A 26,536-nucleotide genomic window follows, 5' to 3' on the forward strand; every position below is an offset into this window, starting at 1 on the left:
TTCATGTTTTCCACTCCAAAGTGTCCCCCTTTTCATGTGTGAAATCTTGGAGGTATGGCATATGGATCAAGTTGGCTTATGGAGAATACCAATTTGACTGCCATCTAGCTAACCAGGGCACAGTGTTTCTTCTTTGGATGAAGAGTATTGTTTGTACAAAACATCATCTTGCAAGATAATTGCAACTAGAAAAAGGTTGTATCATATAGTGTCTGTATGGTGCCTGATGGACAAGGCATTCCAGGAGAAAATTGTGAAAGCAACAACATGTGGTCTCTTCATAAAGGAAAAACTCACTGTGTTTATTTTTTCTGCCTTGAAGAGGTAGGCAACCCTGTGGAATCCCTATGAAAAAAGAAAACATAACAAAATGTTCTCGTACCATAATAAAGTACAAATTCCTTTTGTCAAGTGAAGAACAAGGATAAGCACAGCCAGCTAGACAAGCTAAAGATGAGGTAAGCTGGAATTGGTCATGTGATAAATCCTTCTAAGGAATGGCAGGGTGAAAGAAAAAGAAATTGCCAAGAAATAGGTCATATGACACATGCAAGGGCTGTATTTTTGTGTTAAAAGGGTAGATGCTGAAAACTGAATCAGTTCCAGATTTTGGGAAAGAAAACCTAACGAGAAACCGAATCCAGTCTTTAGCAAGGTCGAAATTCAAAGAGCTCTGGATTTCGGCCAAGTTAATATATGAAGGATTCCCCCCTGCCTCAGAACATTGGCAAGCAAAACTAATCTTTTAGTTTTCCCCTCCCCATGAAATGGGGAGAGAGGAAAAACATTTGTCTGCCTCACACGAGGCAGGGAGGAGTTCGGATGGAACCCTCCAGAACATCCGGGGGGCGTGGCCTGAGAACGCAGGCCAGCCCCTCTCAGGCTCATTCCAGCCTGGAAGTTGGGGACGACGGACGTGCTGGTCGACCGGATCCCGAAGATCCAGAAGAAGGAGGACGAAGAGGCACGTTAAGAAGGAGAAGAAGAGGAAGAGTAGAAGAAAGAAGACCGAAGACGGCCGGAGGAAAAGAACAGAGTGGAGGACAATAAGAAGTATTAAGGTCTGTTTGCGGGGCCCGGGGGGTTTGGGGGTTTGTTTTCTCCCCCCCCCCCCCGTTTTTTCTCCTCCTTGGGGGAGCGCTGGACGGGGGGTTTGGGCCCCGTACTGGCTTTTCTTTCCTCCCTCCCTCTCATCCCTCCTCCATCCCCCCTTCCCCTTTTTGTAGGGTGGGGGCTGGGACTGAGTCCGCCAGCGTGGCGCGGGGCCTGAACGCTGAGCGCGGATTAGGGCGCGCGGGTCTCGGCGCTCCTCACTTTTTACCTCCCTTCCGGCGCCTCCTCAGCCCCGCTTCGATGTGCGGGTCGCACGTCGCGCCCGCAGCCCGGTAAGGGCCTCGTAGCCAGTTCATCGAGGGTTGCGGGCGCGGCTGTGTGGGGGCGCCGGCAGCTTGGTGCACATTCGAGCGCTTGTTTTTCTCTTCGCCACGTGGCGGCGGCGGCAGATCTTGTGCGGGTCGGCCCGTTTGCGTTGTGCGCGTGCGCGCCGCGGGCGAATGGCTGAGCCCCTCCTCCTGTTGTTAGAGTTCTGCAGCGGCGATCATCGCTCAGGCGGGGGCAGTGGGGGAGTGTTTGTGTTTGGCGGAAATGCCGTCGCCATCCTAAAAAATTGATAGCGGTATGAGGGAATGGGTTCCCCCCTTTTATAGCCGCCGAGTTGCATTTTAATAGGCACTGGGCGTTTCGGCTATTGGCGCCAATGGTGGCGCTTGGCGGGAATGCGGCTGCCATGGCGAAAACGCGGCGCCATCTTGGGGTGGGCGTCGCCGCCATTTTGAGTTCGCCATATTTTATTTGTTATAAAAAAAAAAAAAAAAAAAGGGAATATGTATATATTATATGTATATGTGCGTGTGACTATATATTCATATATAAATTACAATTAACCAGGTCAATAGACCCAATTCAGGCCTTAGCTATTGGGCGCAGTAGAGCTCCTGATGTCAGCCCCAACTTGTTTTTGCCCAATATTAAGATTTAATGCAAATGTGAGTGGATCAATAGACCCAATTGCAGGCCTTAATTTTGGGGTACAGGAGAGCTCCTGATGTCAGCCCTAACTTGTTTTTGCCCAATATTAAGATTTATTGCAAATGTGAGTGGATCAATAGACCCAATTGCAGGCCTTAACTATTGGGTGCAGGAGAGCTCCTGATGTCAGCCCCAACTTGTTTTTGCCCAATATTAAGATTTAATGCAAATGTGAGTGGATCAATAGACCCAATTGCAGACCTTAACTATTGGGTGCAGGTGAGCTCCTGATGTCAGCCCCAACTTGTTTTTGCCCAATATTAAGATTTAATGCAAATGTGAGTGGATCAATACACCCAATTGCAGGCCTTAACTATTGGATGCAGGAGAGCTCCTGATGTCAGCCCCAACTTGTTTTTGCCCAATATTAAGATTTAATGCAAATGTGAGTGGATCAATAGACCCAATTGCAGACCTTAACTATTGGGTGCAGGTGAGCCCCTGATGTCAGCCCCAACTTGTTTTTGCCCAATATTAAGATTTAATGCAATTGTGAGTGGATCAATAGACTCAATTGCAGGCCTTAACTATTGGGTGCAGGAGAGCTCCTGATGTCAGCCCCAACTTGTTTTTGCCCAATATTAAGACTTAATGCAAATGTGAGTGGATCAATAGATCCAATTGCAGGCATTAACTATTGGGTACATAAGAGCTCCTGATGTCAGCTTCAACTTGTTTTTGCTCAATATTACGAGTTAATGCAAATGTAAGTAGATCAATAGGCTTAGCAATGGGCATGGCTACTTGGGTGGGTGATGAGCTCACGATGTCAGCCCCAACTTGAAAAAGCCTCTCAATGCGATGACAGCAGGCTGGGTGCTGCAGATTGGTCAGGAATAGAGTGAGAGAAGCATGCATGAACCCAACCGCTGGTTGGGGCTTTTTATTTAAAAAAAAAAAAAAAAGAGTTCCCAATTAAACTGATGTAATAAGTAGCATCTCAGGTGGTCCTGTTAGTTGGGCGGCAGGCAAATGGAAAAAGATCAATATCATTTGCCAGTGATTATGTGTGCTTCACGCTGGTCTCGCCACCCGCCACCTGAGGTTCAATCTGCTCAGTGGAGTTATATATTAATGACGGATTTACTGTTAATTTCATTTCAGGATGGCGCCAAAGAAGAATGTGGGCGGTCCCAAAGGGAAGGGACCTGCCAAGAAGACGTCGGCAAAACGTCCCCTCCCTCCCAACGAATCATCATCGGGGGAGGATGACGTTTCCGCTGAAGAATTAAATGCCTTGATGGCCAGAATGGAAAAATTTGAGCGAGAGAGAGGGTTGTCAACAAGGGAGGCGGGGCCGCGCCCGGCGCGACGGGCAAGCAGGAAGCTGATTTTTAAAAATCTTCTCTCCCGTATGTCTGTTTTAGAGGCCAGCCGTACAGCGGTGAGGCGGGATGGAGAAGAGCCGGAACAACCAGAGCCCAGCCGGGAAGAACAGGGTCCCACTGCCCCGTCGGTTGATCAACCTCAAGCGGCCCGGGATCAGGCGGTGGCGGACCAGTCAGCACCATCAGCACTGACAGACGCTGCGCCAGCGATATCTCGGCCTCAGCTGGAAAGTCCAGAAGTCCGGCCTGAGACGATTGCAACATCATTGGCCCTCGCCCCGGCTTATCCGGTTCGAGCAGCTCCCTCGGAGGCACCGGCCGTTTCAGGGTCGGTGTCAGTGGGACAGCCTTCCGTACAAGCCAGTGTTGTAGACGGGCCGTCGACATCATCAGGTAATAACAATACACTGGTCTGGCCTTGGGGCCCGAGCCAGGCGCAAAACACTACATCTACTCCTCTAAGTTCGACTATGGTGATAGCAGGACCTGCAGCCACTAAGGCTGGTCCGGAAGCGCCCATAGTTGCCCCCATAACTTTAGAAATGGCTAGGTCAGGAGACGACAATCAGTATTGGGGAACTGATAAATGGGTTCTGCCTGTAGTTGCCACGGCAGCCTCAGCCTCTTTGGGGGCTCATTTATCACAGAAAACCATTGATAAGATACTCAGGAACGAGTACATAGATATGTTCTCCTTATATTTTAGGGAGTTAGAAAAAAAAGAGAAGGACGACATGGATGAGGAACGAAAAGAAAAAATAAAAAAAAGGCGGGTCGAGCAAAATTGGAAAAATTGGATTGCATGTTATACTATATATGCATCCCTATTAGTTGAAGCTCACCCATATAGGGCCAAGTCCCTATTCAAGTACCAAAACATTATTTATGGGGCATACGTGAACTACACGGGCCAGGCGTGGCTGGTTTATGATTGCCGCTTCCGTACAGAAGCCGCCACAAAGCCTAATAAGAGATGGGACCTCATCGACAGTCAATTGTGGATGGAGGTGATGAATACAACCAGGGCAGTTTCTGGTGAGAAGGCAGATAGTGGTCACACTATACAGAACGCCAAAGGGAGTCAGCCCTTTCGGCTGGGAAACCCAGCACAGCAGCCGCAAAGACAAAAAGGAATGTGCTGGGGATATGCGGCTCGCGGAGTTTGTGCACGCAAGGATTGCACATACCAGCACGCCTGTGCGATATGCCAAGGTAACCACTCAACCAAGAGCTGTTACAAGGCAAAGCCAACAAGGAATGGGCCAAGGGCCATCCAGTTTAACAGAAAGAACCCAGGACAAGGAAATCTTCCAAAAGGGCCCCAGCCCAATCAGGGTGGGTCCGCTTAGTGGTTTGCTAGAAAAATACCCTGACAGAGCAGCAGCAGAGTACCTGCTTGCTGGCTTTACAGTGGGCTTTCGAATCCCGGCCCTTGGGCCACGTTCCCCTTGTCTAGCAGCCAATTTGAAGTCGGTCAAAGGGCTCGAACACATAGTTGAACAAAAAATAAACAAAGAGGTTGGAGAAGGCAGGGTTTTGGGTCCATTTGTCGGACCCCCCACGCCTCAGTTTAGGGTTTCTCCGTTGGGAATAGTTCCCAAAAAAGCCATCGGTGAATATCGCCTCATTCATCACCTGTCTTACCCGAGAGGGGGATCAGTGAATGACGCCATTCCCGACGAACAATGTTCGGTTAACTACACATCATTTGACGCAGCAGTACGGTTAGTACGGCGGTATGGGCCGGGAGCAGAGTTGGCAAAGTGTGATATTAAATCCGCTTTCAGGCTGCTCCCAGTGCATCCGGCTGATTTTGAATTGTTGGGATTCCAGTTTCAGGGTCTTTTTTATTGCGATCGGGCTTTGCCCATGGGATGCGCAGTCTCTTGCGCCGCTTTTGAGACGTTTAGTACGTTTCTAGAGTGGGCAATAAAGGAGAAGTCTGGCCTTAGAGGAGTCGCACATTATCTCGACGACTTTCTTTTTGTCGGCAAGAGCGGATCAGGGGACTGTGGTGCCCTGCTATGTGCTTTTCAGCAGCTAGCGGAGTACCTAGGGGTACCTTTAGCGGAAGAAAAAACGGAAGGCCCCCTCACTGTTTTGACATTCCTTGGGATAGAGCTTGACACAGTCAACCAATTTTCAAGGCTGCCGGAAGGAAAGGTATTGGCTTTGATTGACAGGATTAGTCAATTCCTGCCACGACGGAAGGCGACCTTAAGAGAATTCCAACAAATAATTGGTCATTTAAATTTCGCATGTAAGGTCATAGCACCCGGACGGGCCTTCCTGCGCAGACTGTGTGATGCTGTCACGGGGATAGCTTTGCCCCACTATCACATCAGGCTGACAAGTGAGATTAGGGCAGATTTGTTCGTTTGGCTGCAATTCCTGCGCCAGTTTAACGGAATCTCGTTCTGGCGTCAAGAATTGATGGTGAAGAATGCCCTAGAGGTGTCTTCAGACGCGGCAGGTTCAGTTGGATTTGGAGTATACTTTAAAGGGCACTGGTGTGCGGAAAGGTGGCCAGAAGACTGGCATTCAGCAGGAATAACAGCTGATTTAACCTTTTTGGAATTCTTTCCTATCTTAGTGGCAGTAACCCTCTGGGCTGACATGTTTGCCAATTCCACGGTGCATTTTTGGTGCGATAATATGGCCACAGTGCAAGTCATTAACACACTGACATCTAAATCACCCAGGGTCATGGGCGCCATTCGGCAGTTTGTCTTGCACTGTCTAAAGTTTAACATATTGTTTCGGGCATTCCACATCGCGGGTCTCAGTAACACCTTGGCTGACGCTCTGTCTCGTTTTCAGATGGAGCGATTCAGGCAGCTGGCACCCGACGCGGACGTGGCTCCAGAACGCATGCCCGACCATCTCTGGAGGGTTGGAGTGACGAGACAGCGTTAGGTATGAGTTTGGCTCTCGCACCCAGCTCCAGAAAATCATACATCAGGGCGGTCCAAGAATTTCTAGATTTTAGACAGCAATATAACCTGCCGGGAGTCATGCCTGTCCCTTACGAGCAGCTGGCTCAGTTTTGTGTATACAATAGGAGGAGAGGCTTAGCACCCCAGTCCATTAGAGCGAAGTTATCAGCGCTCGCTTATTGGTTCAAGGCCCAGGGCCTTAGCGACCCCACTGATGACTTTAGGATACATAAATTCTTAACGGGATGGTCCAGGCAGCGCGGGCATCCCAGGGATGAACGGCAGCCGATGACACCCGCTATTATGAAGGGACTTAAGCAGCTATGGCCCAGATTGTGTACCTCACATTATGAGCAGGTTTTATTTCATGCCGCGGCTTTGACTGCATTTTTTGGAGCTCTCCGGGTGAGTGAATTGGTGGCATTATCCAAGAGCGATACCTCACACCGTGCATTGTTGATTTCCGACATTAAAGTCCTTCACGATAGCATGGAAATCAATATCAGAGCTTCCAAAACTGACCAAGAATCTAAGGGCCAGGTGTTCAGGCTGCTGAAGTGCAGCGAGGAGGACCTTTGCCCCGTGATGGCCATGACGCAATTTACGGCGCTCAGGGGCAGTGAGAAAGGTTACCTTTTCTCCCATCAGGATGGCAAGCCGCTGACCAAGTACCAATTCTGGACCATCACAGCTAAGGCGCTGGACATGCTGGGATTGGGTCACCTTAAATTTGGGACCCATTCCTTTAGGATTGGTGCTGCCACAGCAGCAGCTGAGATGGGATATGGCGATGATGAGATAAAAGCCATAGGTAGATGGAGGTCTGGCGCGTTCAAAGGTTACGTACGGTCAGTTTCATCCTAGATGTGGTTGTCGTTGCAGGTCTCTCCAGGCTGGCACATAGAAGACGGGTCCTGGTTTGCGGACATAGTTATGTCTTTTGGGCAGGGAGAGAGGCCCTCAGGACTGCCTATGGCCAGCATTTGGGGCTCGCTTCCACGGCAGCGGTGGAATGGAGAGGAAGGAGAGGCCTGCGTTGGGACGGTTTGTGCCCCTTGTTGTTTAATGCCGGGAGTGTTCTGCCTCCCGATGTGTTGGTTATCCACCTCGGTGGTAACGATTTGGGCCTGTTAACAGGCAAAGCCCTCTTTTTACAAGCAAGGGCAGACATCCGTAAAATTTGGTGGACATGGCCCGGGGTGCACATCGTTTGGTCCGCTATCATACCTCGTCGCAGATGGCTCGGAGGAGGCGACGTGGGAAGGCTCGAAAAAGCCAGGAAGCGAGTGAACCGGGCCATGCGGGTATTCATGATCCATCAGAGGGGTCATTTTATCTCACATCCAAATATCACACGGGATGATGAGAGGTTATATCGTAGTGATGGAGTGCACCTATCTGAATTGGGCAACCATTTATTCTTGCAAAATTTACAAGAAGGTATCAGAAGGGTGTTAGAGGAATTGGTGGGGGATAGGGGCGAAATAGACATTTGCCCCTAATCCGTGGCGTAAATAGATAGAAAATTCCCTTTAGTCGGTGTGCACCTAGGGCACCCCTTTAAGGGGTGAAAGGCCGTTAAGTTAAACACTCGCCTCCAGTTTAAAGGGGGACGTGTAGTTAAATGGCCTTTAATTGGAAGGAGTCTCGATACAAGAGTTCTGGAAGAGACTCCTTATTCCTTTCCCTTGAGGGTAATACGGTTTGATTACCGAAACCCAGGTGCTTCGCCCGGAAGTTGTTGTTATCGGGTAGAGACTCTACCTGGGTTAGGTTGCATCAGTTCCTTACACCCTTGAGTTAGTTCAGAACTTAAATAGGTAACGTTAAATAAAAGTTGCCCAATTTGAATCCAAACATTGTTGTTGTGTCTTTATTTCTGGTGTTACTTCGTGGGTTGGCAGACAATAGTTTTCCCCTCCCCATGAAATGGGGAGAGAGGAAAAACATTTGTCTGCCTCACACGAGGCAGGGAGGAGTTCGGATGGAACCCTCCAGAACATCCGGGGGGCGTGGCCTGAGAACGCAGGCCAGCCCCTCTCAGGCTCATTCCAGCCTGGAAGTTGGCCCACCGCTCCCGCCCATTAACAGTATATCACGGTTGCCTGTGGAACCGGGTAGGAATTTTTTCCTCTTCTTGTTTCATGGGGGAGGTTTTTTGCCTACCCTATACTGTTTAGGGGCTAGATGGAGTTGGTCTGCTATGCTTAAATAGGCCAGGCGTAAATAGATAGAAAATTCCCTTTAGTCGGTGTGCACCTAGGGCACCCCTTTAAGGGGTGAAAGGCCGTTAAGTTAAACACTCGCCTCCAGTTTAAAGGGGGACGTGTAGTTAAATGGCCTTTAATTGGAAGGAGTCTCGATACAAGAGTTCTGGAAGAGACTCCTTATTCCTTTCCCTTGAGGGTAATACGGTTTGATTACCGAAACCCAGGTGCTTCGCCCGGAAGTTGTTGTTATCGGGTAGAGACTCTACCTGGGTTAGGTTGCATCAGTTCCTTACACCCTTGAGTTAGTTCAGAACTTAAATAGGTAACGTTAAATAAAAGTTGCCCAATTTGAATCCAAACATTGTTGTTGTGTCTTTATTTCTGGTGTTACTTCGTGGGTTGGCAGACAAAAGAACAGGTTAACAGACTGCTTTCTTTTGACAGCACTGTTTTAGAAGCTTAGGCCCTGACAGATGTGTGATATATGGTGCCGGGAAGCAGATCTTTTCAACTGATTGAGTCCTTCACTTGTTGGTTTGGATTTCTAACACATCCCATACCTGGATCTGAAGATGATAACAACTGAAATAAACAGGCCAACAAAAACCATGCCCAAGATGCTAAATTGTGTCTGCATAGCATACTATATATACTCATATATAAGTCTAGACATTTCAGTGAAAAAAATCAACCCAAAAAACTTTTGTCAACATATCTACAGGTATGAATCCTGGCTTTCTTCTCAAAGGTAGAAGTGAATAATTTCAATAATTTCCTTCATACTGTGAGAAAATAGTGATACATGATCATTACCAATATCCTGGAGCTGGGATAATAATAAACATTCTCCCCTTTTTAATGGATCTACCTAAATTGACTTTTTTGATTCACAAACTGGAAGGTTACGATACTTCGTGGGGTTTTTCCCAGTTTTCCATCACTGTAGGAATGTTCATTATATTTTCCTGATTCTACATAAATTAATGCACACAATGAGAAACATGCACATTTGGACATTTGGAAAATTCATACAAACATGCTTTAATCAATAGGTTAAAGGGTGAGTTACCCAAGGACGTAAAGGATTTGTAATAAAACATTTATGAGTTTCATTGCAGTGAGGAGAAAAAAAGCCCCACATTGTCAGATATGGAAATTGGACAGGATGAAAAATGTAGTAAAAATGAAACTAACAGATTTTTATATCCTTGTTCTGGAGGGACGTATGTGTTATATCCACCTTCTCCTCTATACATTAAATATGACAAAGATGTTAAAGAGTTAGGCATAATTGGGTTCCTGACAATATTGATATCACTAGCATTTTCCATTGTTTTAGATTTCCCCAACACTGACACATAAACTCATACAAATTGGGACTGAACCCCATTTGTATTCCCTGTATGAAAATGGAAAACTGCAAGTAGTCCCCTTGGAATTGTATTACGTCTATAGTGTAAGAGCCTTCAGGGATTCCTCTAAATTTTCACTCCAAAATGCACTGGCATCCAATGACATAGAAGGAAATAAATATCTCAGAGACCAGGATTTCTCATCTGTACATCATCTGGTTATAGCTGAGTGGGAAAACATGTAAGCCCATGTGGTTATCAAATTTAATAGGGGAAATGCATTGAGAAATTTTCCCAATTGGTCCAAGGGAGAGCTGGTGGATTAGTCTCTTGGACTACCATGACCTTTCCCACAGGGTTATTTAAATATCCCAAACCACAGAGATGTTAAAAATGCATGAAAGTATATACATTTTTTTTTGCATCAACACAGGTTATTGTAAAAATTACACTTCATAAAATAGATGCATGCATTTCAGAGTTGTTGGGTTTTCTTTTCAAGTCCTCTATTGCAGTTTCTAAACAAATCATTTCCATTTCAAATAGAAAAGCCTGGGAAAAAATAGACAAAGTGACTGCAGAGTAGACATTTTGTTTATTTTCTTGAAGACATTCTTTAAGTGCACATTAAAGAGAAGAAATAAACCAAATTTTCTTTATCGCCTGGGGATAGAAAAATGGGGACTGAGAGTTTTCTTTTGATTGGTTCTCAGAGCCATGTAAAATAGCAGGGATTGTGCTTCCGCTTGTGTCTTTTAAGTTGTCCCAGTTAATATTCAAAGTAATACTGCAATACTATATTTGTGGGAGCCAACTCCATATCCCAAAGGATAATGCCAAGATCTATTCATGGTGGTCCCTCCTAGGTGATGATAGAGCTTATCACCACTTTGACTGGCCATCAGTAAGACTCTGAAAGAAAGATAAAAGATAAAAGAAGGTATTTATGGCTGATGTCCTATTAGTTGTATGCAGGTATAAGTTGTGTTCTGTGTATGAGGCTGCTAATTTGCAATCATACATTTGAGTATTCTGCCATCAAGACAAACAGTACAAACAGCAACTTTATAGTGTATGGGTATTATTACATAGGGAGATTTTTTTTCATGAAAAGGTGTGTATTCTATGCTCAGGAGATACTGGATTGTATCCAGCTTTATCGGGATGACTTTTTTATCCAAAGCCTCCTACTTCAATGACTTTTGGGGGAATATATTATATATATATATATATATATATATATATATATATATATATATAGTTGTTCATTTGTTCAGTCGTTTCCAACTCTTTGTCACCTCATGGACCAGACCACGCCAGAGCTCCCTGTTGGCTGTCACCACCCCCAGCTCCTTCAAGGTCAATCCAGTCACTTCAAGGATGCCATCCATATTGCCCTTGGTCAGCCCCTCTTCTTTTTTCCTTTCATTTTCCCCAGCATAATTGTCTTCTCTAAGCTTTCCTGTCTTCTCATGATGTGGCCAAAGTACTTCATCTTGGCCTCTACTATCCTTCCCTCCAATGAGCAGTCGGGCTTTATTTCCTGAAGTATGGACTGGTTGGATCTTCTTGCGCTCCAAGGCACTCAGCCTTTACTCAGCCTTCCTTATCATTCAGCTCTCACATCCGTAGGTGACTATGGGGAATACCATTGCTTTAACTATGTAGATCTTCATTGCTAGTATGATGTCTACTCTTCACCATATATAGAAAGGGGGGAGGGGGTTTCCTCATGCTAAAAGTGTGCGATTGCACATACATTTTTTAAAAAGGAACCACAATAGTGCAGGAAAGTGCGGTTACAAGGATTCAGGGAAGTATGTTCATGGGAAAACAGAATGGCATGATAAAGTCCTTTATATTGGGGAACAAATAGGACCCGTTAAGATTCAAAAAACATCAAAATCATTAATTTTTGTCCTTAATCTTCCCCTGATCTCCATTACTATAAGCGAGGTCATAATGTATATGTTTGTGTTTCTGTGTGATTGTGTGTGTGAACAGTTGAACATAAAACACATACACTTGCATATCATTGAGAATTGCTAACACACCCCACAGTTGTTTCTGAGCAAGCAGAAAAGTTATGCTGACAAAAACATACCATATCTGAGGAGATCTTGAATTTAAGTCATCAGTTAGGCAAGGGAAAACTTTTAATCTTTTGCTCAAAGAATTAGAAATATTCTGCTCAATCAGTTTTTCGTAGATAAACAAAAAAATCTTGGTGTCTTGATTTTAAGGCCTGTTCCTGGGTTATTTGAGGTACTGATTCAGAAAATTGCATTGGATAGACCACATCAGCTCTAATTTCTTAGATATGGTCATCATTCTTTTCTGTGGGTGACCAGATGACAACTGGTATATGGCATCTGTTCTGTATCTCAAAAACTAAACATGATAGGGGAAAATTGGTGCCATTTTTGGAATCAGTTGGTCAAATATACTCAGAAGCAGAGCTAACATTTGATGCACCAATATTTGTGTTTGCAGTGTAATAAAAATTGTGGTGTCACCATTTCTATTATATCACACTTGTTATTCAGATGTTTGTCATTGATATGTCTTGGAGGTAAGACAATTTGTTTTCTCAATTTGTTTAAAACATAAAATCTCACAATTTAGCACGTATATTTTTTTCTAAGAGATGCATTCGTGTATATATGACCAGGATGTTCAAAGCACATTAGCATGCATTTTAGAAATATTATTTATTTATTTATTTATTTATTACTTGCATTTATTGGCCGCCCCTCTCAGCCCGAAGGCGACTCGGGGCGGCGAACAACAACAACCAGAAGACAATATACAGCAAATAAGACGATACAAACCAGACGGATACCACACAACATACACTTACACTAAAAATCCGCTTCGTCAAGTCCTGGGGTCATAGCCGAAATTCGTAGTCCTAGTTCATTCCATTGTCAATTTAACTATCCTCAATTGAAGGCCTGTTCAAAGAGCCATGTTTTTAGGCTCCTGCGAAAGGCCATCAAGGAGGGCGCCTGTCTAACTTCAGCAGGGAGGGTGTTCCACAGCCGGGGGGCCACCACCGAGAAGGCCCGCTCCCTCGTCCCCGCCAAACGTGCCTGTGAGGCAGGCGGGACCGAGAGAAGGGCCTCCCCGGATGATCTCAAGGCCCTCGTGGGCTCGTAGGCCGAGATGCGGTCTGCAAGGTATTTTGGGCCGGAACCGTTTAGGGCTTTGTAGGATAACACCAGCACCTTAAATTGGGCCCGGTAGCAAATCGGCAGCCAGTGGAGCTGGGACAGCAGAGGCGTTGTATGCTCTCTGCGTCCAGCCCCCGTTAACAACATGGCTGCCGCGCGCTGAACTAGCTGAAGCTTCCGGGCCGTCTTCAAGGGCAGCCCCACGTAGAGAGCGTTGCAGTAGTCGAGGCGGGATGTGACCAAAGCGTGTACCACCGTGGCCAAGTCAGACTTCCCAAGATACGGGCGCAGCTGGCGCACGAGCCGAAGCTGTGCAAATGCTCCCCTGGTCACCGCTGAAACCTGGGGCTCCAGGCTCAGCGATGAGTCCAGGGTCACACCCAAGCTGCGAACCTGTGCCTTCAAGGGGAGTGCGACCCCGTCCAGCACAGGCTGTAACCCTATACCCTGTTCGGCCTTGCGACTGACCAGGAGTACCTCTGTCTTGTCTGGATTTAATTTCAGTTTGTTCGCCCTCATCCAGACCATTACAGCGGCCAGGCACCGGTTCAGGACTTCGACGGCCTCCTTAGTAGCAGGTGGGAAGGAGTGACAGAGTTGGACATCATCTGCGTACAGGTGACACCGCACCCCGAAACTCCGGATGATCTCACCCAGCGGCTTCATGTAGATGTTAAACAGCAAGGGGGACAAGATGGAACCCTGAGGAACGCCACAGATCAACGGCTGTGGCGCTGAACAGGAGTCCCCCAGCAACACCTTCTGAGTACGACCCTCCAGAAATGACCGGAGCCACTGCAGAGCAGTGCCCCCAAGTCCCATCTCTGCAAGGCGCCCCAGAAGAATACCGTGGTCGACGGTATCGAAGGCCGCTGAGAGGTCCAGGAGCACCAACAGGGACACACTCCCCCTGTCTAGCTCCCGGCGCAGATCATCCACTAAGGCGACCAAGACCGTCTCGGTACCATGTCCCGGTCTGAAACCAGACTGTGCCGGATCCAGAATATCCGTGTCTCTCAAGAATACCTGGAGTTGTGAGGCCACCACGCTTTCCATGACTTTGCCCAAGAAGGGAAGATTGGAAACAGGCCGAAAGTTGTCCAATTTAGTGGGGTCGAGTGATGGTTTCTTCAACAGCGGCTTTACAACAGCCTGTTTTAGGCTCGCTGGAATCTTGCCTTCCCGAAGGGAGGCATTAACCACCACCGTTACCCACTCGGCCAATCCCCCTCTGGCCTCTTTCAGAAGCCAGGATGGGCAGGGGTCTAGGATGGACGTGGTGGGTCTCATTCCTCCAAGTATCTTGTCCACATCCTCGGGTTTCACAAACTGAAAAGAATCCAATAAAATCGGACAAGCAGGTGCTTGTGTCACATCCACGGAGACTGCATCTAATGCGGCGTCCAGCCCAGAGCGGATCAAAGCGACTTTGTCTGCAAAGAACCGAGCAAATGCTTCACAGCGTGCTGCCGAGTTGTCAGTGCTCCCACCTGAAGTTGGGGGAGTTAAAAGACCTCTGACAACCCGAAACAACTCCGCCGGACGGTTTTTTGCAGACGCAATAGTGGCCGCAAAGAAAGATTTCTTGGCGGCTTTTATTGCCGCGGCGTATGCCCTTAAAAAGGACACAAACCGTGTTCGATTTGACTCGCTTGGGTCTGAGCGTATGCAGATGAAGGTTTATGGAATATTTTGCATGGAACTATATTAGCAAATATATTCTTTATTTGATGAAAAGCAACACACACCTGGAAATCTATGGACTTTTAACCCTAAATTGCATCTGCAGCTATATTCTGTCCAGGAGGTATAGGTCTGGTAAATCTGGAAGGGGAAAGGAAAACAACTCTTCAGCAGAGAGAATTTCTCACACATTTTTGCTACAGTATTGAGTGTTGGCTTGGAAAATGTTGAATGTTCTATGTAGTGAGTTTTTCATACATCCCAATTGCCAGAGATGTATGTATGACAGCAGGTGGCCCTCGTCGAAAATAAAATTGAAGCGTCAAAGCTTGAGAAGGCTTGAAAGGCGATATGAGAAATGTGGAGTCAAATTATTTCAAGGGAACTTTTTTTCATCCACATGTCATTAATTACACCAAAATGAGAAAAGCATGAAAGAAACTGGGACATCTAAGGAAAATGTTTCCAAGTACAGAAGATCAATTGCAAGGACAATAATACCAAGCCGGTGGGTTTACCGATCCCTACTGCCATTTCTGTGAGACCCAAGCAAAAAGGTCACCAATTGTAAAGCTTTGGCCCAGTAGGAGATCAAATCTGAGGGAGGAAAAACCCTAGAGAATGGAACAATCTCTGACACATTTTGCAAACCTCATCTGGTTCCAGTTTGGTACAGTTATTTAAGAAACATGTATCCACTAAGCGAAGGGAAATGTAAGCTTTTCCAAACTGACTTGGAGTAATGGGAAATGAGAAGGGATGGAGGCAAAACTGACTCATGACAGCATGGTGGAAATTGCACAACTCATGTGGGGAATCTGTTTTACACACAGCAGGCCACATGAAGATGTCTCCATGTGGTTACCATTCAAGTGGCCACCGAGGAGAAGTAAAGGTAATGGATGATTCATGCTGTAGAGATCAAGAGACCGAGAATTTTGAATAACAAAACAAAAGTTCAATGACATACAATCTCTTATTCTTACTTCTTACTAAAAAAAATCCCTTAATTTTGCAAAGACATTCACAACTGGTTACCAGTTTACTGGTTACTAATAACATGCAGCTAGGTCCTGTGGTAAAGGATGTCTTGGAGCTGGTTTTGAGGGAGAATATTGATGAACCTTGATACCTATTTGATGAAAATGCCTCTCTGAGATGGCCTCTTTAGCTCTGATGACTTGTGGTCTTCCTGTTGGGTGATCTGGGGAGGTTCCCCCTCTCTTATAAAGTCTAGCAACTTGGGAGAGAAGGCTCTGGGTTCTTTCTCCTTCTAAGTAAAGGTTGGCTGGGATGAGTAATCCATAGCATTGGATTTCATTTCAGAGCCAGGTGTTCTGTCCAAAGACATTCATGAATGTGGTCACAGGTTGATATTTGGCTTCAGACAGACCCACCTTAGGCTGCTCTCCCCTCCTCTTTTCATCCATATGTAGCTGACATTAAATAAATAAAGTGGCCTTTGTTTAATCCAAAAACTTTGTGTCTAACTCATCATTTTATGGTTGATAATCAATCCTTTCTACTCCAACCAATGAAGATATAATAAAAGACAACAAATGTCTAGTTTAACAAAAGATACTCATGCACTTTGTGCCTTAAGTGTGACTTTTAAAGTGATTAGTTGTGTGCATAGGCTTTGATACTGTAGAGGAGGAATATCACATGGTTCAAACAGTATCTCATATTTTGCCTTGTGCTTTGTTATGGGTCTGGCTGAGATGACAAAATACATATGTTTCTGGGGATTGCTTTTTGAAAAATAGAACAGTAAAGAATGCTATAATGGGAAATAAACATTTTGGGGGACTCCTTAATTATAATTTTAATCCTGGTTTTATTAAATGTAGTAGGAACACTTAAGTCTGGAATCACTCTTCTAATATCTTGCCTTTTGACTTTTGGCTGCATGATTATTGCAGCACAGTTTTCTGTGCTAATACAGTCACTTTGGAGATGCTTAAACAGCTTGAGGGGGTTGCATTGGAAAGTCAGCTGGAGTTCTCACTTCCACAATGCATTCTTTCTCCACTCATTTACTTTACCGATCATGTCATTATTATTTATTTTCATTTCACCTTTCCCCCTAGAGACCAAAGATGGCTCCTCACTCATGCATTTTTATCTATGTTGTAACTTATGCAGTAGGTTAACCTGAGAAATTGAAATATAGCCAAGGTCATCTATGCTAACAGAGACTTTATTTTTGCAATGTATGCAACCATGCAGTCTCTTGCTGCTCTTGACCATTTGTCCATTCTTTCACTAACAAAATGTCAATGAATCATGAACTAACCAAATTGTTTTCTGTTGCAAGTGATTTTTAAAAAAAATAATAATAACAGCATTGGACAAATGAAACCACTGCAGCCAAGTATAAAGTGCCATGTAAAGCAATTTAAACAGGAGGAAATTAATTCCACCACAAAAACAAAATATCTGCAGTTTAGCAACAGGATCCCTGTGATGTGCAGAAATTTCCACTTTTATCAGCTACAAATTTGCAAGTAGTTCCCCAACCCCAAGTTATTTTTGGAAAAAGGATTTTATTAGCATTCACTTTAAAAAGCACTATTGAATATGGCCACAAATATTTCAGTGGTTTTCATGGAATCAATGACTATTTCCAGCCTCAGTGCCATTTCTGTTGGTCTATTTATTAATGGGAAGGCACCGACAAAAAATGTATCTGATTTTGTCATTGCACAGAGGCATCTCAGCTAAGATTTTTATTCTTCAAAAGAACATTTTGTACCTTCATGACCCAAGAGGAATTCTGAAGGAGTGGATAGCATGATAGTAGGATAAGACTCTTGGATCAAGGACATCATACTCTTCTTGCTCAGTAGTAGATGACTTCAGTATGCCACTGCATTTCTTCTTCTAAAAGTAACTTTCCAAGCTCTAATGAAGAACCTACCCCACTTGTGGGCCTTCAGATGTTTATGACTTCAACTCCAAGAAGCCCTAGCCAGCTTATCCAATGTTCAGGAATTCTGATAAGTGAAGTCCAAAACACCTGAAGGGTCACAGTTTGTGCAGGCCTGCTCTAATGTGTTGTATTAATTTATTTGAATACCACCTTCTTAAAAAAAAATCCCACAGCCCATTTTAGTTTCTAAACATTAGATGGGGAGCCATTCAGGATTCAAAAGAAGGTCTAAACTGTTCACCAAACACGCCAATGAGGATCATATCTTTTTTGGGATACACGTCATTCGATGACTCAGGGTCTGAGATGTGCCTTAGTGCCTGGCATCTAGTTATAAAATAGTAGGTTTACACTGAAAAACAATACCAGTTACACTCAATTTTGGACTAGATGAAAAAATAACATCTATCCCAGATTCCTATTTACCACAATAAAGTTTCTAACAATTCTAACAAATCATAATGAGATGATAGGTATTTTTAAATATTGGAAGGGATATCATGTAGAAGATGGAGTAAACTTCTATTTGGTGCAGTATTATCTAGCATTGGCAGCCCATGGTTTCAGGGAAGTGGATTTTCCCATCCACATCTGGAGATCTTAGAATTGGAAGGAACCACAAGAATCAGCTCCTCCACTTCCTGCAATGGAAGAATGGACAACTGCAATACTCCTAAAAAATATTCTGCCAAGTTCTATTTAAAGATCCCCAAGATGGAAAGTCAGTTTACTACTAATTCCTGTAGAAATCTATTTCACAGTCAAACTGCTCTGTACAATAAAACAACAACTACTACAATGTTCTTCTACTGTTTAGGTTGAATATCTTTTCTTGTAATTTGAATCCATTGGTTTCCTTTCTAGTTTCTGGAGCAGCAGAAAACAAGTTTACTCCATCTTCTATATGACATCCCTTCCAATATTTAAAAATACCCATCATGTCATTTCTCAATCAGAATCTTTCCAGGCTAAACATCCCATGCAGGCCCATAGCCAGGATTTTGTTTCGGGGGGAGCTGAGTTTGATTTGGGGGGGGGGGGGAGCCTGAGTGAAAGAAGGTCTACCTTAGCGAACCTTTTGTATCGTTATCCCAATACCCCCTTGCATATGCGATATATTGAGCATGGTGATCAGTTCATGATATGAATAAACGTAACAGTTTAAATAATGTACCAGTAAGGCCTTCTCGCGGACCACCATGAGAATTTCGGGGGGCTGAAGCCCCCCCCCCCCCCCCCCCCGGCTACATGCCTGTACCCATGGTTCCTTAAGCCTTCTTACGTCAAAACTTTGGTTCATGAAATTGGCAACACTCAGAAATGAAGACTTTTTAGTTCTGGAAAACATGCAGTCAGAGAGGAAGTGTTTTCCAAAAGATTTGTTCCAAAGTCTCATTAACTATGGCCTTTTGTCTTTATAAACCTTTCAGGAAAATTCATTCATGTTTTTGTGCTTTTCATTCTCTATTTAGATGGCACTATTATTCCATTTTAACTGCTATGGTTGACTTCTGTACAATCTTAGGACTTGAAGTTTTGGAAGGGACACTTATAATTCTCAGAGTGATCTTAAGCCTTAGTAAGCTAGAAAACTCAGAAGCACACAAGTCAGCCATAGCAATTAAAGTGTTATATTGCTATAGCAGAATAGTGTGATATTGTACTTGAATTCCTTGTTTCTCTTCCTCTTAAGTGAAACACTGAGAAAATAGTTTTCTTACTGTCATCTTTTCCTTAACTTCACCTCATAATCATCTTCTCTATATTGCTTCTCAATCATGGAAGAAAAGGTGCAGGATAATCCTATCTTCCACATAGTCATCTCACTACAGCTGAACAAGCAGCTTGTGGAGGGCAGTTCTGAGAAGGAAAATTGTCAGAAGGAAAAGGTGTGCATATCCCTTGCCAGGCTGTTTAGGTTTTTTAGAAAATAATACAATGACAGAAAAGGTCTTGCAAATCAATCTCACAGGTAGTTTGAGCATCAAATTGTGCCTAGAAGCATTTGGTTTTGAGTGTCAGAAAAGGGACTCTCACTTCTCCCATGACCATTTGTTGAAAATCAGAGGAGAAATGCTATTTAAAGTGGGATAAAATCACAGGCTTCCAACTGTGAAATGTCCCACTAAGAAATGTCTTTGTTCTGATAGGAAAAAATAAGCTGGCAGATGTATATTTCTCATCCTGTTCTTATGCTACTCCAGAAGGAGACCTACTTTTACCTTAGTTAAATGTCAGAAAAAACATTACCTGCATAGAAGCTTCAGCTGGGCTGGTATGTTTAAAGAGAGGAAGGAAAGCCTGCCTATATCTTCCCTGCTCAGGATGATGCAAGTGATTACACAAATGCCATTTAGCAAGCATCTAATTTTAAAAATAAAATTCAAACTATATCTTATGGTAGCAAGTGCAACATATATCAATGCAGCTGAGGATTCAGAGGCAGTTTTTAAATTAAAAAATAATCAACTACAGTGGAACGTCAACTTAAGAGCATCCCAACTTAAGAGCATTTTGAGTAAAGAGCCATTGTTCGGGCCAGGTTTTGCTTTGACATACTATCAGCATTTTGAGTTAAGAGCTTGTACTAGAGCAAATGCTAATGCAAGTGTACAGAACTTTAGGATTTCAATGGAACAGCCTCTATGCCTTGTGCCTCCATGCTTCGTGCTTTTGTTTGCTTTGGGAAATTGTTGTTCATTTTGCTCTTGTCCATTTTGGGAGATTGCTGACTGCTTTGCAATTGTTCATTTTAAGAAACACTAAATTAGTTGATTTTGTGTAGTTTGTATTCCTGGTATGTTTGGCTTCATGAAGAGAGGGAGGGATAGAGATCAAGAGAAGGAGAGAGGCTGGAATGAGGACAATATGAAGAAAATGATGCTTCTGCCTCTTCACTTGTGCTTCCTTGCAATAACTTGGTGCTTCTACCATTGTGCCACAACTTTGTGTTTCTACCATTGTAAAGTTATTCTTTCTTTTTGTATTATTCCATGTGAATGCACATTTATACATTATTTGTTATTTATAAAGTGCATTTTCTTATTTAAAAACATGAAACAAAAATAAATGGGTGTAGTTGGGGAGGTTGAACGAATTAATAGCATTTCAGTGTATTTCAATGAGAAATTTGCTTTGAGATAAGACTAATTTGAGTCTAGAGCTCAGTCACTGAATGACTTCAACTTTTAACTCAAGGTATCACTGTACAGTGAAATATATTTTGTCTCTGTCATATTCTGGAGTATTTTCTGTACAAAGAAACATGTGGCTTTTTTGTGAAGAAAGCTAGACACGTGAAGTGGAGCATTTACATGCCTAACATGTGTGTTAAGACAATGTGAGGAACCTAGCCCCGAGAAGTGTATGTCACCCAGTTTCTGATGTAGTCCTTTGCTTGGCATTTGCTATTTCAGACCACATCTAGCCATGAGTTAAAGTGATGTATTTTCCTGTAACTTTATGGTTCTCCTGTCTTTTCACCTTAGTCCAGAAAACCATCCCCCAACCAATACCCTCTGGTTTCAGCAATATATGAATGTCTAATGTTGACACCTGATGCCATGTCATTTTGTCATCAGCTTCAGGGGATGCTAATGCTAAGCCAGCTGAGGACCTAGCTGCTGTCAGTTCTGTCATCCTCAAACAGCAATGCTTATTAACTTCCCTTTCATGGAAAAAAGCCATATTCAGGAGACTTATTAGATAGTGTATCCGGACACATTTTAATGGCTGAAATTCTACACCTATCATAAATCTCCAAATGTAAAGTCGCACATTGGTTGTGCAACACAATACTATTATTTAATGCTAATGTTGGATAGAATCCTGTTACACATCTATTGTCAGCATTCTGGTTTAGAGTTAGAACACAGGCTTGGTGGCATTACTGATATGACCCTTGGCTAATTTTCGACTTGAAGGAAACAAAAAAATAATTGTAGCAATTTTCTGCTTACAATGATAAAGTATTTGAAAATGGCAAACTTTTTGGAGTATTCACAGTTTGAGATTTACTGTGTGCAAAATCTGTGCACAATTTCTTTTGCATATAAAATGCTATTTTCTGCACAAGCCATCCGTGTGCGATTTTTTTAAAAAAATAGAATAAGATTCTCATCCTTCCAGGATTCTTTTCATCAGAATCTCTCAACACTTGAAGAATGTATTCAAATAGTTGTGAAATTCTTCCCATTCCAATAGGTTGCACATAACTCTATCCTGAAAAGGAGAATCATGTCTAGATTGCCCTGCTACTCCTTTTCCTGGTATGCCTCAATAGGGGAGGCTGCTTCATTCTTCCCAAAGACAAGACTGGTCTTAAATACACTTTCTAGGTGAATATTTGGGAAAAATGTGTTGGGTTTCTTCTGAAAGATTGATACATGGTGGCATAAGCAGAATTGTGTAGGTGGGAAGACCACTGAGTAGAATGTGAATGTTCTTTGCCCTTACAGGTACATTCAGTCTTCCACGTTTGCTGCAGTTAGGGACACAAAAACCCTGTGAAAGTTAAAAACTGCAAATAAAGAATTTGCTATTTTTTTTTTATCTGAGAGAACATCAGTCTAGGAAATTCTAGGTTTCTCAGTGTGACTGTGATTGAGTTCTGCAGAAATCTGACCATAGAATTGTACTTGTGTATCTAGAGATTCCTATAAAGGTGTTCTCTGAAGAAATATCTAGGTCTTTCAGCATGATCAGAGGAAAAACATCTTTAAAATTATACCGAAAAGAGTGAAAACCGCAAATATGGAGGGACATGTCAGTCATATGCATTGCCTACTGATCCATATACATTGTGCTAAGTTAGTATTCATGACAGAGTTTGTGAATCATAACTCAACCAGGAGATATTTACCCTATGATGAAGCAATGGAGGATCTTGAGCCACATTCTATGATAACTAATGTAGCTGTTATTTTCACATTATGAAATGAACACCTCCACTTCTAGACCCATTGGCAACTTCCTCTGATGTACCATGAGAGGTTGTATTATGCAGAGGAAACCCAGTTTTCTGGATGTTCAAAAAACTGCTCCACAAATGCCACTACTGGAATTACATAGTCAACCAGCACAGCTCCATGATTACAGCTGTGCAGCCCAACTGACTGCACCCTGAGATGATATCCAGTTGTATTATCTATATTTATCAATCCATCTGAGTCATCTTTTCCCTTCATCCAGTTTGGATATCCCTTTAAAAAATCAGCCTGTAGAACATTTTTCTTCTTTTTTAAACAGCTAAACAAGTATTCTCATTACAGAACATGCTGACTTTCTCTATTAGTAGCCTGTGAAGTTATTATGAATCACAACCTCCTAATATTGTTGAAATGTGGTTGTATACAATTAGGTCAAGCTTTCCTCTTTGGGAACATCAAAGACAGATGTAAATCTGTCAAGAAGGAGGAGGAGAACCATAATAAACAAAACCATAATTAAATTGGTATGAGCTAAACTCATCATGTTAAAGCCCCCCAAAAGGGATGGCCAACTGGTATTGCTATAATGGAAGGAAACCTCTGAGGCAAATTTACTTCTTCTCCAGCATTACAAGAGTGAACACAAGGCACAAATCTTAACTAGGAATGCATGAAAGCAATGGGTTAAAGCCAGACTTAGTTGTGCTTAGAATAGAATACTTAATTCAATGGAACCTAAATTACTCATGTCTTACTTGCTTCATTTATATTCAGCTCTTAAGATGGGAAGGCTTTTAAGCCAACCTATGGGCCACTAAACACTACATAGTTATAGCCCTGTGATCCCACTATAATGGCTATGGCTGCACCCTATGCAATCTTTGGGAAGAATATTGAGAATCTTTATCCAGGTAGCTCTCATGCTTCACCAAACTACAAACTCTAGGATTTCACAGGACGGGATAATGGTTAATATGGAAATAGCACTAACATGATGTTAGTTCCAAACAGCATCAAGAAACTGGATAAATGTGAGCCATACAATTGCTGTATATTAATGCAATGGTACTACCTTAATTGGGAATAACGAGAAGAATTGGGTTGCAACAACATGCTTGATTATTTCTCCTACAGATATGCTTTTTAGCTAACATCTCCTTGCTTTCCTCAGTTTGGAATTCTTAATTGGATGTTTTAGGTTCGATAAGCAGTCCAAAATTGGCTTGCTCTGAAGAGATCCTCCCTCAATCATTCCCTAATGTAAGGAAATGGCTAACACAGTCATCTCATTTAATGACTTGGGGATTATTGCTTTTATTTTACATTCTTCTCTAAGCTCCTTTATTTAGCTGTAATTGCAGTGGAAATGGGGCTTACAGTCTTATGGTCAATAACTCATCTGTTTTAAAAAGACGGGGTTTTCTTAAAAAAAACAACAGGTGCAAAACCTCACTCATGCCTGTTGTGGCAGTTTATAGCTCATGAGTGTATTCCCATGTGCTGCCTAATTACAGCACAGCCAACAGGGCCGTAAATTATCATCATAGAGCAAAGTCTGTTAGTCAAGACACTGACAGGAGAAGTAAACATAAACAAATATGCTTCCAGACCCCATAGCATCAAAGTACATTTCCTCCCATGTTTTCTCCTTACAATTCCCTTCCATTAGTGTTGAGGTTCTGATGTTACCAGAATATTCATTTTGGTGATTAGTCTTCCACATCCATCAATAACTGACTTTATTATTTACTATTTGTGTCCCCTGCATCTCATAGCACTTTATATCTGCCCCCTGATAATATTTGACTCATAACACATCAAAGTGCGCAATATTCAATACTCTGATACTTGGAATGCAACAATTTGATTTGTATAAAAATCAATCTGCAATGGCTGTTGTTATGCTTCTTCAAGTTATTTTTGACTTATGGTGACTCTAAGGTAAATCTATCACAAAATTTTCCAAGCCTGACAGTGTGTGACTTGCTCATGGTTACCCAATGGATTTTCATGGCTGAGTAGTGAATCAAACCCTGATCTGCAAAGTCATATCCCAACAATCAACCCACTATGTCATGCTGAACCAATCTGCAATATACTTAGTCATAATGGCCGGACTTGTGGATATCTGCACCCACATAATTACCTTAAATGTATGGATGCCCCTTTCTAGGTGCTGTGGGAAATGGTATTCCCTTCCTTCTAATAGTACCCAAAGCCTCCCTGCTGTTTGACTCACAACCTCATCACACTTACCTAAATCAGTGTCCTAGGATGCTTCCACCCTGTCTTCTGGATGGAGCCCCACTCCGGCCATCACATGACGTGTGACTTCTAGCGGGGCCCACATCCTCAACTGTGGTGGGTGCATCATTGGATGCTTCCCCCACATCACGGGAGAACTACCTCCATTGGAGCCAGCATGGATCCTCTAGAGAAGGATGATGTTTCTCCTGTGATGTGAGCAATGTCATTGATAGGGAGCGGTGTGCAGGGCAACAGATTCACCCCACTGCCCCTCTCTTTTTTCACTGAAGCCAGGTGAAATGGGATGCTTCACCTGGTCTTCATGATGTGGCATTTACTGATAAGCCACTGAAGAAGCTGCTTCACATAGCCATTCCATGCTTCACAGAGTTCATAGACTGATGCAAAATGGTGACATCAGCACTGAGATCTGCTGTGGTCCTCCAGAGATCTTAATATAGATATAGTCATTTTGTATCTGGTGATGGGGCCATATCCAGATGCTTCTCTGTAAGTCAGGTTTCACCATTGCACTGAAATATGCTATGAAATGAATAGTTCACTTTGAAGCAGGAGCATGGGGTAGATATGCTCCAAATACATTATAAACACTGAATTGTTCCTGATTCTTTTTATCCCATAGTAATCATACAACATATTTACAGAAAGAATTTGTATGAGTTATCTCTAAAGCAGGTCTGAGGTCCCACAAAGTAATAATGACTCTTAAATTTATTATATTTTATATTTTATATGATGTTTTAAATTGTTTGTGTTTTATTTGTAACTTTTTGGGCTTGTCCCTTGTAAACTGCCCAAAGTCCCCTTGGGGAGATGGTTGGCGGAGTATAAAATAAAGTTATCATTATAATATTATTATTATACTTTCATAATTAACAGTTCTGTATTTTTTTAATTTTGTATTGTTTAAAAATATGCTGTTAGTCACCTTAAGTACCATTACTGGAAGAAAGGCAGGTTATAAATGAATAAATTAAATAAAGCTTATTTTCTGAGACTTCTTGCTTGCTGCAAAGCATAAAATAGCTGTGTTGGGCTACTTCAGGGACTTATTAATAGCTTAGATTCACATGGAGATATTTATGCTATACTGAAGGGGTGTTGGATTATGGCCCAAGTTTGTCAGTTTACATGAAATATCATGCAGCACTTGGTATCCCCTATGTAATGCCATTGTGTGTGTCACACTATGAAAAAAATGACAGCTTGTGGGTGATATTTCATATTTGATGCTGTTCAGACAGGAGATTCAACTGAAGATTCTCAAGTATCTCAAGCTTCAGAATTCCACATTAAATCTATGAATTTCCTATTTTTAAAAAATATTTTGCCTTTTGAAAATGTTGCAAAGTGAAATATAACAGAAGTTCAGGAGAATGCTTGAACTATTTTTGACTACCAATGCTACCAGATACAGAACCGCTCTGAGTCGCCTAAGGGCTGAGAAGAGCGGTATACAAATAAAGTAAATAAATAAATAATAATAAATAGATTTCCTGCTACCTTGAACCTTTAAAGCAAATTTGAATTTTAGTTCTAAAACAGAACCATCTTTGGTAATTTCATAGGAGAGTCTATATTCCTATTTACAGTAATATTCATTTAGCAATTGAATTTAAAGAACTAAAAAAGCATGCT

At 42.8% G+C, this 26,536-nt stretch overlaps 1 protein-coding gene and 1 long non-coding RNA gene across 2 annotated transcripts; one reads left to right on the forward strand and one right to left on the reverse strand.

The window, feature by feature from the left end:
* Window positions 1-1,993: 1,993 nt before the first annotated feature.
* Window positions 1,994-8,921, forward strand: LOC132783117 (uncharacterized). The gene is made up of 2 exons (XM_067470364.1): window positions 1,994-3,809; window positions 6,237-8,921. The coding sequence occupies exons 1-2, from the start codon at window positions 3,194-3,196 to the stop codon at window positions 7,214-7,216; spliced, it is 1,596 nt and encodes a 531-aa protein (XP_067326465.1). The 5' UTR covers window positions 1,994-3,193; the 3' UTR covers window positions 7,217-8,921.
* A 1,569-nt stretch (window positions 8,922-10,490) lies between these two features.
* On the reverse strand, window positions 10,491-14,941 carry LOC137097280 (uncharacterized). Its single transcript, XR_010910111.1, has 2 exons — window positions 14,836-14,941; window positions 10,491-10,826 (listed from the first exon to the last, which is right to left on the reverse strand). It is a non-coding gene; the product is annotated as an uncharacterized lncRNA (long non-coding RNA).
* Window positions 14,942-26,536: the final 11,595 nt, after the last annotated feature.

This window comes from Anolis sagrei, chromosome 6 (assembly GCF_037176765.1).
Source record: "Anolis sagrei isolate rAnoSag1 chromosome 6, rAnoSag1.mat, whole genome shotgun sequence".
NCBI lineage: Eukaryota > Metazoa > Chordata > Lepidosauria > Squamata > Dactyloidae > Anolis > Anolis sagrei.